This window comes from Mauremys reevesii, linkage group 2, assembly GCF_016161935.1.
Source record: "Mauremys reevesii isolate NIE-2019 linkage group 2, ASM1616193v1, whole genome shotgun sequence".
In the NCBI taxonomy this organism is placed as follows: domain Eukaryota; kingdom Metazoa; phylum Chordata; order Testudines; family Geoemydidae; genus Mauremys; species Mauremys reevesii.
The window spans coordinates 33,206,529-33,219,054 of record NC_052624.1 but is presented as its reverse complement, the minus strand read 5'-3'; the positions used below and the strand labels follow the sequence as shown (position 1 = coordinate 33,219,054).

Sequence of the window (12,526 nt, the reverse complement as noted above, 5' to 3'; positions counted from 1 at the left end):
CTTTGCCTTTCTTTTGTAGGGCTCCTGCCTGGGAAGTGCCAGAAACCTAGGAGGCTGCTGAGGTCTGAAATGATTCCTTGAGGCTGGGGGTGTGTAAAGGCCCAGGGAACAAAGCATGGCTCTCAAGTCTTTGAGGTCATTAAAGTTGGAGTCAGTCTGTTTGGAGAACGGAAGGTATCCTCGAAGGAGAGGTCTTAGATGGACCGCTGCACTTCATGAGGTCCAATAATTGGCGCCACAAGTAGTGCCTCATGATGACAGATGACAATTGTTCAGACTGCTGAGTCAGCCGTATCCTGAGCTGCCTGGAGGGAGGTCCTAGCCACCATTTTGCCTTCTTCCAGGATGGCCATGAACTCCTGCCTTGACTCCTGTGGCAGGGAGTCCTTGAACTTGGCCATTGAGTCCCACAGGTTAAAATCATACCTCCCCAGCAATGCCTGCTGGTTAGAGATATGTAGCTGGAGGCTGCCAGTCGAAGAAACCTTGCATCCGAACAGGTCCAATTTTTTTGAGGTAGGGCTCAACGGCCCTATCTGTCCCGCTTGTTTGCGGCCAACACCATGAGAGACCCCGGGGGGGCCGATCGGAGCGAGTACAGGGACTTGAACTGGCTGGCTGGTACATAGTACTTCTCTGCCCTTTTTGAGGTAGGGGGTAGAGGTGAAGGGATCTGCCACAGTTCCCTGACAGGTTTCAGTGCCATCTCATTAACTGGTAGGGCCACTCTGGAGGGAGCTGTTGCAGCCAGCCTATCAATTAAGCTGTGCACAGACTCCTTCAGATCCTCAGCTTCCAGTCCCAGGTTTGTGGCGACCCGTTTCAGGAGCTCTTGATGGGCCCTGAAGTCATCTGCAGAAGCAGGTTACTAGGGCCTGCGATCACCTCATATGGAGATGACTAAGTAGAGGCTAGCACTGGAAGAGGGGCTGCTTCTTCCTCCTCCACCTGCATCACTTCCTTTGGGGCCACTTCTGGGACCTTGGTAGTCAGGGTCCAGTGCCAGGCGGGATGAAACAGTGGCTCACTTCTTGGACACCACTGAGTATGACCGATGAGAAGGGGCCCCAGTACTAGGGAAACCCTCACGGGTTCCAATACTGCCACTGCATTGGTCAGTGGCCCGGTGGTCAAGCGCTAGCTGGGGGGCCGCTACCAAAGTATGATGCATAGATTGGGTACCGGTATTTCTTCAGCAGGATTCCCCCTCAGACTCTGAAGAGGATTCTTCTCTCAGAGACAATTACGGTGCCATACCCGCTTCCGCCTTCAGGTGGTGCTGGGGAACCAGTGACAGATGATGGGTCAGAGACCGCTGCAGCGGGATCATGGAGGGTTTTCCTCTGGACACTGTTGTGATGGTTGGTGCGCCAATGGAATGCACCGACTCTTGATTCCTTCTATCCCCAGTAACCCTGGATGGCAGGGGGCTTTGAGGATGGGCAGGATTGTGAAAGGCATCAAATCCTTTGCTGCCTGGAAAGCCACCAGAGTTGAAGGGGCCTGCAGGCTCAAAATTCCATGACGGCTGCCAGGAGTTAGAAGTGGGACCCAGACCGGACATGGTGCTATAGGCACAGTTGCTGAAGCAGACTATGGCTCTAAGGAGGATGAGCAGACCAGCATAGGTCTCACTGTGTCAGCCATTCCCGCTTGTCCCTCTTCAACATCGGAGAGCACTCTCTCTTGGTTTGCTGTTTCTTATACCTCTTCCTTGGAATCAGAGGTGGAGAACGGTGCTGGGAAGAGCATGGTGCTGGTGGAGCACTTCACATGGAAACCAAAGTGCTCAGCACCAATTCAGAGCAACTTGGCTCCGAGGCTGCTCTGAGGGCTGCCTCCATGAGCACATGGTGTCAAGGCTCTGCAAATCTGGAACGTCTCTTTAATGTAAGCTTCCCCGAGGCACTTTAGACAGTGAGTGCAGGTCACTGACTGGCATGGGCTTGCCGCAGAACGTACACAGCTTGAAGAATGGGGACTGGGGCATGCCCAGCCCTTGGGACAAGAGTCCCCCAACGACAGGGACCACTATATACACTAATACTAACTAATAGTAATATACTACTATACAATAGACTACAAAGTCCAAACTACTGAGAAAGCATTGCAAGAGCACGAGGGATCATTCCAAGCAACCATCCCAGGTGGTAAGAAGGAACTCGGGGTGTGGAGCCAGCAGCATCCCTTATACCCGTGTATACACATGCAGCTCCAGGGGCACTACAGCCGGTCCTATGGATATCCCTAAGGGAAAAATTTCCAGCAATTGTGCACGTGGCATGCACAGACATCTATCGTGGAATGGACATGAGCAAGCACTAGAAGAAGAATCTCAGTTTCCCCTTCATTAAATGCGTAGATCAGTGGTCCCCGACACGGTGCTCATGGGTGCCATGGCGCCCGCCAGGGCATTTATGTGCGCCCACCTAGTGCCCAGCAGGGGAGAGAGGCTGCAGCCCCACACCTGCCAGGGACAGAGAACTCCGGAGCTGCAGGCTGCAGGCACCGGTGTTCTCTGTCCCTGGCAGGTGCGGGACCGCGGCTTAAGCCGGACAAGTCGCGGCCCCGCGCCTGCCGGGGACAGAAAATTCTGGGGATGCTTGAGGCAGCAAAAAGCTGAGAGCCGGCCCTGGCCAGAGCCCTGCCGCTGGAGAGCCAGAGCATCATCCCCTGAAGCTGAGCCCGGGCTGCAGCGGCGGCGAGGGGCTCCTGGAGTGTGTGAGGAGCCGGGGAGGGAGGGAAGCGGGGCCCGGGATGCAGGGAGGGAGGAGGGGTCCCCAGGGCAGCGCGGCATTTCCCTGCCCGAGTGGACTGTGCAGGCCACTGCCGGGCTGGGCAAGGGGCATGGATCCCGGCTCGTGCACTGATGGGGCGAGTGGCTGGGCAGCCCGAGCTGCCAGAGAGCTGTCCCCAGACCTAGCCTGCCGCGCACCTCCCCCGCCTCAGCCCCATGCTGCTTGCCCTGGGCCCCCACAGCGCCAGAAGCGGGGAGAGGCAGAGCCCAGCTCCAAGCAGGGCAGCGAGGGATACTGCCCTGCCAGGGGTCCCCCGCGGCTCAGGCACCTAGGGGCCAGTGTCCATCCTCTCAGTCTGCCTGCATGGGGCTGGGGAAGCAGCTGTTAGCGCCTGCCCCTCTCAGCCCTTGCGCCCCCATCCCGCTCGCAGCCTCTTCACTTGTACCTCCCCCCATCGCTTCTTTGCTGAACCCCTTCCCCTTGTACTCTCCCTTCACCCACACCTCTCCCCTTATACCCTCCCCCAGCCCTCTCCTCCCCCACCTCCCCCTTCCCCTGCACCTCTTCTCCCGCAACCCTCCTGATACCCCCTCTCCTCCTCCACCAATACATCACACCCCGCTTCCCTGCCCGTGTAGAGCCCCCAAGTACCCCCACACCCACTCCTCTGCCTGAACCCTCTTTACTAGATCCCCAGCCCTTTCCAGGTACAAGGTTTGAGGGTTAGTCCCTATACCTTCCATGTGCATTTGGGTGTGTGTGGGGGAGGGGGAAAGACCAAGGCTGGGGTGGGGGGCAGCCAATTTTTTTTTGCTTGGGGCAGCAAAACATCTAGAGCTGGCCCTGCCCCGGCAGGTGCGGGGGCCGCCTAGTGCCCAGCAGGTGAGAGAAGCCGGGGCCCCGTGCCTGCTGGGTACAGAGTACTCTGGGGCTGTGGGCGCCGGTGTTCTCTGTCCTCGCGGCTTCTCTCTGGCTTCATATATTATGTAATATTAAATGATGTTTTTCGTATTATTTAATGTACAAATACAAAATAAGCCTTGAAAAATTGTTGGCGCCCGCCACACTCTTCTGAAAACACGAATGTGCTACTGGTCACAAAAAGGTTGGGGACCACTGGTGTAGATTATGCCGCACAATAGGAATATTGAGATTTAATGTTTGTAAGGTGTTTTGAGATCCTGGGATGGAACACAGTGTGAAAGTAGAAGTGCAAAGTATTACATCATTCTTATTTAGGAAATATTTGTTTAGCTATTTAAGTTATGTTAAAAGAATAACTAGTATTTTAATTGTATTGAAACAATGTAGTTTAGTTGTACAGTAGAACTTCACTGTCATTTATGTATGAACGGGTGATTCACAAATTAATGGCCTCCTTGTTTCTCAATGCAGATTTAATAGCAGAGTTCCATATGAGGTCTGAAATCACTAATAATTCATTAAGTTTACAAAATATACTACAGAAAATCTACTAGTATACTATTCAGTAGCAAATAAAAGTACAATCATAAAATGAATTCAACGCATTTTGTGATGTATTAGCCTTGTTTTTTGTTTTTAACCATGCTTGTTTGCTTCCTTGCTAATTTGCAATATTAATTTGCAATTTGTCTCTGAGGCAGTCTTTCCATTGACTTGGATCAGACCCCAATTATTAGTGCAGATTAAGGTGATATTTTGTTTTCTTTAAGAAGTCTTCAAATCTGTTACCATTTTCCACTCAAAATAAAGGTGGCTACACAATCAGCCTGCCTGAATATTCAATGGAAATATTGCACTGAATCAATATGTATTTTTATGGTTTTCATTAAATCTACAAGTTGGCTCTCTGATATAAATGGAATGAAACTTATTTTATTAGAAAATATGATTGCAAAAACCACTTTTCAACATCCCTCTAATTCTGGACTAGATTTTGAAAATAACCAAATGCCTAATCCAAAATTAAGGAGCAAAGGCCAGGTTTTCAAAGGTATTTATGCATGTAAAAATGCATATAGGTGTGCGCCTAGGTATATTTTCAAGAGCTCCAGGCATCTAACTCCCTTTGAAATCAATGGGAATTAGGCATTTTTGAAAATCCACCTAAACACCTATCTGCATCTTTAGGCACCTAAATACCTTTACAAAACCAGCCTTAAGTGTCTACAAAATGTGTTTTAAACATCAGTCACATTCTTGCATTTATAAAAAGATATTCTTACCATGAGGCTTTGCTAATAGCAACTCAGGTGCCAGGTAGTCTGGGGTTCCTAAAATGCGTTCACCTTCCACTGGGGCAGCCCCTCTTCTTACACTCTTTGGAGTCCTATATGGTGTGTCAGCATTTCCCTGATTAGGTGTCTTATGCCAAAGAACAGAGAAAAGATTTCAAATACAAATGTCATACAAAGAGCCAATAGTCTATTTCTCTTCCCAGTAAAAATACTGGCTAGGACTGCAATTAATTTAAGATTTATGTAATTCATATGAATCAAAGATACATCTTACAACTTGTACATTAATAGTATTTTATTTTCAAGTTCCAAAAAGTGTGCTTATTGCCCAGTCTTCACACAACAAATTGCAGTCAGAACTGCAACAGGTTTTGCATCTTTTTTTTGCTGAATGAATTTCAACTACCCCAAAGCATAAGAATTAGTGAGTCCCATTCCTTCACTATAAATGAGAATTCTTCCTGAACAATTGCTCTAGTATCATAGTCATAGAAAGCAATTTCCCTTAAAGAAATGAAACAATATCAGTCTTCTTACAGACTGCCATTAGAATGACTCCTCCCACTATGAATCTCAAAGGTAATTTATACAGGGGATTGTCCAGGTAGCCTCAGCTTTTAGCAGTGTGCACTCAATAGCTAGGCTAAAGTAGATATATATAAATATGTATTCAATATATCTTAAATTGTAACGCTCATCTAAAAACTAGAATTTGGCATCATGGGATTCCACAGCTATTACATCCCAGATTTACTCTGTTTATATGTGATATGGCTTTTGTTGTTTTTAAGTTGTCTGCCCTGTTGACAGCCTGGGATCTGGAAGTCAAGCTGGGTTCTTTGAGCTATATATTCATCTCCAGTAAAAGATTATGCAGGTGGAATTCTGCCCAGTGTTAAACCTGTGTGAGTCTTACTTTCAGTGGGGTTGCACAGTGCATCATTTGAAGACAATGGGATTTCAACTAATTGCCCTAAAATGGTACTTCATTAACAACTGTTGACATATGAGCTTGAAGATAATCCAATACGTGCTCCATAGCTATACTGGCACTTAACGATTGACAGAGTAAAATCTTCTTGTTTTAGTGGAAAAAAGTAAGATGCTACTGAATAAACACAGTGTGTGTTACATAATCACTTTTCAGAATAAAGACTCCCGTAAGTCCCAAACATGTAGCCCTCACTTGATCCCTAACTTTATCTTTGATGCAATAGTCCAATGCACACTAAGCTTACTGTCATATTAGCAACAGAACCTGCCCATCAGAAGGCACATAGGTCCCATTTTAATACTAGGTTGACTTCACAAGATTCAGTTTTACTACATAAAATTCGATACCTAAATGTACAGCCTAAAATTATTTAAAAAAAATCTGTTAGACCATCTTGTACAGAAGATAAAGCAGTTGCTGCCCTAACTGTGCAGGCTGAACTCTATTCTACAGCTAAATTTCATGGCTGATGTGATTTCACAGTAAAGCAGGAGCTAGCAATCCAAAAAAGGCCAGATATTCACAGGAAAGAAAAAGTGGGTTTTTTTAAAGTTAACACATTGAAGTTAGTTTCCTTTAGTCTGCCAGGGGCATTCAGCACATACTGCTAACACTGAGAACATTTTAACAATACCCTCTCTCCTAGGTCAGCTTTAAACCTCCCCCTTCCTAGTAACAGTTACAGTTACTATTACTAGGTTAAGCTTTCATAACAGCCACTAACACCACAATAGCAGGCACTGGGGACTGAAACATGCACTCTTACCTTTCCTTCTTCCCATGGGCTACTTAAAATAATGGTGATTTCTCTAAAGTCCAGACAGCCAGGGCTATACATATTTCAGTAACAGTAAACTTATGTATTTATATCATTGTGAATATAATTAGGATTACTGCAGTTAAAATGAAAACTTCACACCCTGCATACAGAAGTTTTTCTTTGCCTTAGTCATAGTGACAAGCTCTTAAATTGAAACTGACAGAATGCATCACAGTATCAACGGCACAGGGAGAGAAAACATGAAGCAGAACAGCAACTGCCAAACTCTCAACAGCATTCATATACTGCGCTAGGAAAAGAAGAGTCAAGAAAGAAACAGCCCAACAGAAAACCTAAAGACTCCCACAATAAGTGGCCCAAAGGAAATGTCTCACTGCTCCAAGAGAGTGTGTAGTGAGACAAAAATAAAGGAGTACATCCCTTTTCAATTGTCCATGCCTAGTTCTGAGCAAAGAATCTTCTCTTGCAGAAGGGCAGACCAAGACAGCATTTTTCAGAGGCCAGATTGTGGGTGATAACAGAGTATTGCTATGCTCTTGCTGAAAGGCAATAATTTTAGCAATGCATGTGCATTCATTCACAGTCTGACCTTTTCAAAAGTTACCTCTGCTTGCCTTTGTTCGACTCTTTCATACTATAATATAAAATAATTAAATCAATGACCACATGTACATACTAGTTACCACTACAACACTTGGACACATACCTGATAGACCCTATAAGATCTTCCCTTTTGTGCTGGGGTAATAGCCATGGGGTAAGAGCCACTACAAGCAGTAGAGAGATCCATTACATCTAAAGAAGCCATGCTAATTCTTGATGGCTCTGATGCATTGGACACATTAATTGGACTGTTATAACTTCGAAAAGCTACAACATTTTTTTTAAGGAGGTTCAATGTTTTCATCATCTCCTCTGAGGGAGAAGAGATTATGTCAGTATGAGTTTCAACCAAACATTTCAGGACGTTATCCTGTTCATGGCACAAAGGCTTGCTGTCCTGGACAATATTCTCTTCCTCACCTCTTGGTGAGGCATCTTGACAACAGGACATTACTGATATGTCCTCAGTTTTTGACTCCTCAAAGGAAAGTTCTTTAATACTCTTATCCAGGTCTGAAAGCTGCTTTTCTAAATGGCTCTCTGTAACAGAAATCTCAGGGAAGGATAAATCAGAGTCTGCACTCAAGATTCCAAGAGGTTTTTCATCATCAATGCATAAGAAACTAGAGTTAATATACTCCTTTTTACTGTCTTTTTCACAATCTGCATTTAGCTCATGCATAAGATTCTTAGCTATTATTGGAGTGGCTGACTTTTCTGATGTTTGCTGCCTATAGATGGAATCCTTAGCTTTTTCTTCATTTTTATGGGTCTCCTGTAGACCTCCATCACCAGAAAGCATCAAACACTGGATTTCCGTTGTTAAACCTGTGCTCTGGTTTGCCTGAAATTCTGAGATTTGACAACCACGTTTATATTCTGCATTGCTTTTTTTAACATAGTTAAGTTCTTGAAAAGGACTGGTGTCAACTAGTTCAAAGCTTCTTTTTACACCTGGCTTTTCAAGAACATCCTCCTCTTTGATGCATTTGGCAGGATCAACCAACGATGAGCATGACTGCTGACGATTGGAAGACTTTCCTGTCTGATTAGCCACACCAGTTCTTTCCACAAGTTTTTCTTCCCAAGCCTTATTTTCAGAAAGACATTTTCTGACGAGATCTTTCACATCTGATGCAGTCACAGGAGTGTCCCCTACATCAAAATGCTCAATTTTTGCATCATGCCTGCAGCCAGAGTCATTGCTACCAATGGGAGAGATGGCAAACTCAAGTTCCTTCTTTTTTAAGGCTGTACTGTCTTTTGCATTCAGTAATTGCGTATTAGAAAGCTTTTCCTCTGCCTTGCCTGTTCCAGAACACAGTATATCGTCAGTTTCCTGGAAATAAGCACATAATTCTTTTTAAATACTAAGAATTATAGAAATACAGCATTACAGAAATATGCCCTTTCATGACCTAGGTTGAAAATACTTTATTCCCACCCTAACAGAAAACTGCAGTTTAACATGAAACATTTCGTATGACATCTGCTTACAAAAAGTCACTACAAATATATTCTAAAAACAAGTAACTGAAAAATCAAACCGGAATCAGCCATTGAGACAGTCTGATTTTGTTTAGAAAACAAGAAATGAAGCTTGCCCACTATGCTGGCCATCTATTCCCCCCAGAACTGCTAGCCTCATTAATTACAAAGCTGAGCAAGGATCAGGCTAAGGTCTCCTCTCAGCAGGCTTTATTCCATTTCCATTGCTGCAGGCCAGTAGGGAGGTGGAGTCTAATTTCCCTTCTCACAGTGCTGCATAGGATGAGCATTTGGTTGAAAAAGTGAACAGGGGCAGAGCTTCTCAAAGTGCATCTAACCCATTCTGTCTAAGCCCTGCTTTTGCAGTAACTGGGGGGAGGGAGAAGGAGAGAGGAGTGCTTTGAAAAGCTGTATGGTCAGTGTATGGGAACCCTTACATTTGTATGAGTACACTATGCAAGTTATCTTGGAGAAATAAAGTAGTCCTGACCTGTACATCTTTCTCCCACCTGGGGCTGCTACAGCATTCTGATTCCATACTGGACATGTGCGTACGTGAGTGGCTACTGGCACTGGAGGTACCAAATCTCTTCCTAGATTGAAGGAGAGTTGGAGTTAAACTCCTCACTGGCATCCCAGGATTTAAGGCAGCAACATCAAGACCTTTGAAAGGAAAAAGAATGAATAAGTTCTAATTCTGACTGAAAGATGTAGTGTACATTAGCCAGCTTCATACCACATCTGAGCACTACTCTGAAGATAATCTACCATAACTTGAAGCGATGTAGGAATTGTTCTCAGCACCTCTCCTGTACAATGGTTTCATCATTTTTGAAGAGGCATGATTTACCAAATGAATCAATACTAGCACTGCACTGACCATCTTTTGCATTTCAGTTTAGGAATATCAAGACACCAAAGAAAGACAATTCAAATTTTAAGGCACCCAGAGCAACACTAACTTAGTTACACTGCAAATGCGACATGTAACATCTGTGGATTAGTGTTTGTTTCTTGATTTAAATATATGTCATTTGACTTTACTGGCTTGTACATTCAGATTCAAAACCTGGCATTAGTGATCCAGTAGGAAGAACACTTCAGTTGGAGTCAGCACTGGACAACCCAGATTAGTTATTCCTGGGGGAATTCTGTGCCACTATGCACATGCAGAATTCATGTCTGCCGCAGATTTCTTTGCTTCCCCGCAGAAAAATGACTTTCTGATGGGGAGACAAAAGGAAGTTGCAAGAGCGGTCATGCGCCTCCTCCACAGCAGCGCGGGCGCACAGTTTCAGGAGCCCAGACCAACCAACAGAGAGGTATATCACTGTGTGTGATGTGAGGTGGAGGAAGCGTATGGGTCAGACCTCTCCCCCATGCATCCAAATCCCTCCGCCCCCAAACAACCCCCACCCATGAACCTCTCCTGCTGCTGGGAATGTCCCGGCTGGTGACTCCTACCCTGCACTGGGCTCAGTTGCTAGTCCCAACTGGGCTGGGGGTAGGTGAGGAGCATATTTCCCTTGCAAAAATCAGCCGTGGCCGGGTCAGATCCACCCCCAGAAACTTTCGCTGGCTCCACATCCCCTCCCCTCGCTTCCTGCCCCCATCACTCCTCAGCCATGGGATGAGGGCTCTCTGTACAGGGAGCTGTTCCCCCATCTGCCCAATCCCTGTGCATCCGGACCTCCTAACAAACCTCGCGCCCCCCCCCCCTTCAAATCACCACCCCACTAAGCCTCCCACACACACCTAGCTCTACCCCTCCTGCATCCAGACCCCCTATCGAGCCCCTTCCCCTTGCATCCAGATCTCTATCCCTGCACCCAGACCACCTCCTGCTGAAGCTCCTGCACTCAAACTCCCATCATGAGCCCCACCCCCTATGCACCTGGACCACTCTGATGAGCCCCCCACACCAGTGAGCCCCAACCAACTGCACTCAGACCCCCCGTTGAACCCCACACCCAGACCCCTCCTGCTGAGCCTCTTCACCCCACACCCAGATTCCCCCCTGCTGAGCCCCAACCACCTTCACCTGGACCCCACTACAGAGTCCCATTGCCCCTGCACCCAGACCCCTCCCCCAAGCCCCTGTGCATTCAGATTCCCCCAGCACCCAGACCCCACACTGAGCTGCCTGCACCCAGGTTGCCCCACACAGAACCCTCTCATCCCACACCTGGATCCCCCCCATATGAAAGCCATCCACATACTTGGATACTGCCCAGCTGAGTTTGCCTACCCACAGCTGGTGCCCCTGAGGGACAGGGCCCCGGGGTGTTTCTGGCACAGGGCTGGCCCTTGCACTGTTGCCAGGGTCGGGTGCAGCCTCACCACAGAGCCTGTGTCCCTGGATGTGTGTGTGGGCTTGCAGTGTGATCTCTCACCTCTGTGCAACTAGTGGCCTGGGCTCCCCACTGCCATGCTGGAGCCTCCACATTATTTGACCAATAAAATATGCAGAATTTTAAAATATTGTGCACAGAATTTTTTTTTGTTTTTGGCACAGAATTCTCTCAGGAGTAACAAGTGTTAGAGGGCATTATGTTGTTGAAGACATTGTATTTTGGAAGAGATGCAAGCCCCATGACTGGACCCATTCAAGCAGTTGGTCAAGTTAAAAACCCACAAGTTGACGGCGTTGCTTATTACGTGACTTGTTATACTTACATATTTTCAGTACTTACATGATTTCAATAGTTTATTCGAAACAGGAGTATAATCCTTTTGACCAACAGACATGGGAGAAACCAATTCTCGAGAAAGTTGTAAAGCACCAGACGACATGAGACTTGAACTAGGTCCTTGCATTTTCCCACCGACTGGAGTGTACTATCAAAATGATAGAAACTTTCTTAAAAGATAAATGGATTAAAGTTTGTACAGAACATCTGCAGCTGAAAACGTAGTCTTAAATTTACTCAAAGTTAAATTATAATTGGAGCTCAGCTGAAATCATAACCCAAATCTGGCAATTCACTTATCTGGAGTAAGGCCAAAAGTAGCCTCCAGAACACTCAAGTCAAAGGCACGAGCAGTCCAATCACAAAACATGGTACTGGCTGTGGTCAGCTGAGGCATGGAAAAGCCTCATTACTCCAACTTAAGTTCTTCTCATTACCTTAAATGCAAGCAGTCTAAAGAAAATTAACAAACAAATAACTAGATTACTTACAAAACCCAGAGAGCTGATGAGAGACAACACTTGTCCTGGAGTGCGCGAATAATCTTGTTTAGGCTTAGCCATTGATGGTGTAGTAAGGATATCCATCATATTTATCTCTAAAATTTAGAAGTTAATGCAGTGTGTCAGGTTTTTATCGGATTAATCAATAAATGAAAAGTTTCAGTCATTAACAGTATTTAAATTCAGTGAAAAAAAAGCTTGTGTTTTAATTTGGTTTACATGGCTCTCTCACTTAATTCTGAATTTTACACAAGCTATTTCTTTACCAATATCATTCATCACATTTATTTTATTAAACCCAAAAGATTTTTCGAAGTCCAATTAGATTTCACTATGTTGTTTATGTTTTGCATTTCTCACCATAAAAACCACTGAAGTCAGTTTCATTTTCAGGTTTTCAATGCAATACTGCAAAGGTTCAAAAGGAAGGCAAATGTCTGTAAGAACTTTCCACTGATTTTTTTTTCAAAATGATGAAATAAGAGACCCCAGTGTGATTAATTTGAACAA

General features: G+C 45.6%; 1 protein-coding gene across 1 annotated transcript in view; it reads right to left on the bottom strand.

The window, feature by feature from the left end:
- Positions 1–12,526, bottom strand: part of MASTL (microtubule associated serine/threonine kinase like) — a 49,243-nt gene that overhangs the window by 18,369 nt on the left and 18,348 nt on the right. Inside the window, exons 5-9 of the mRNA XM_039521962.1 lie at positions 12,005–12,111; positions 11,517–11,661; positions 9,314–9,486; positions 7,439–8,674; positions 4,946–5,084 (exon numbers count right to left, since the gene is read on the bottom strand). Coding sequence (XP_039377896.1) covers positions 4,946–5,084; positions 7,439–8,674; positions 9,314–9,486; positions 11,517–11,661; positions 12,005–12,111 — 1,800 coding nt within the window. The remainder of the gene's footprint in view (positions 1–4,945; positions 5,085–7,438; positions 8,675–9,313; positions 9,487–11,516; positions 11,662–12,004; positions 12,112–12,526) is intronic.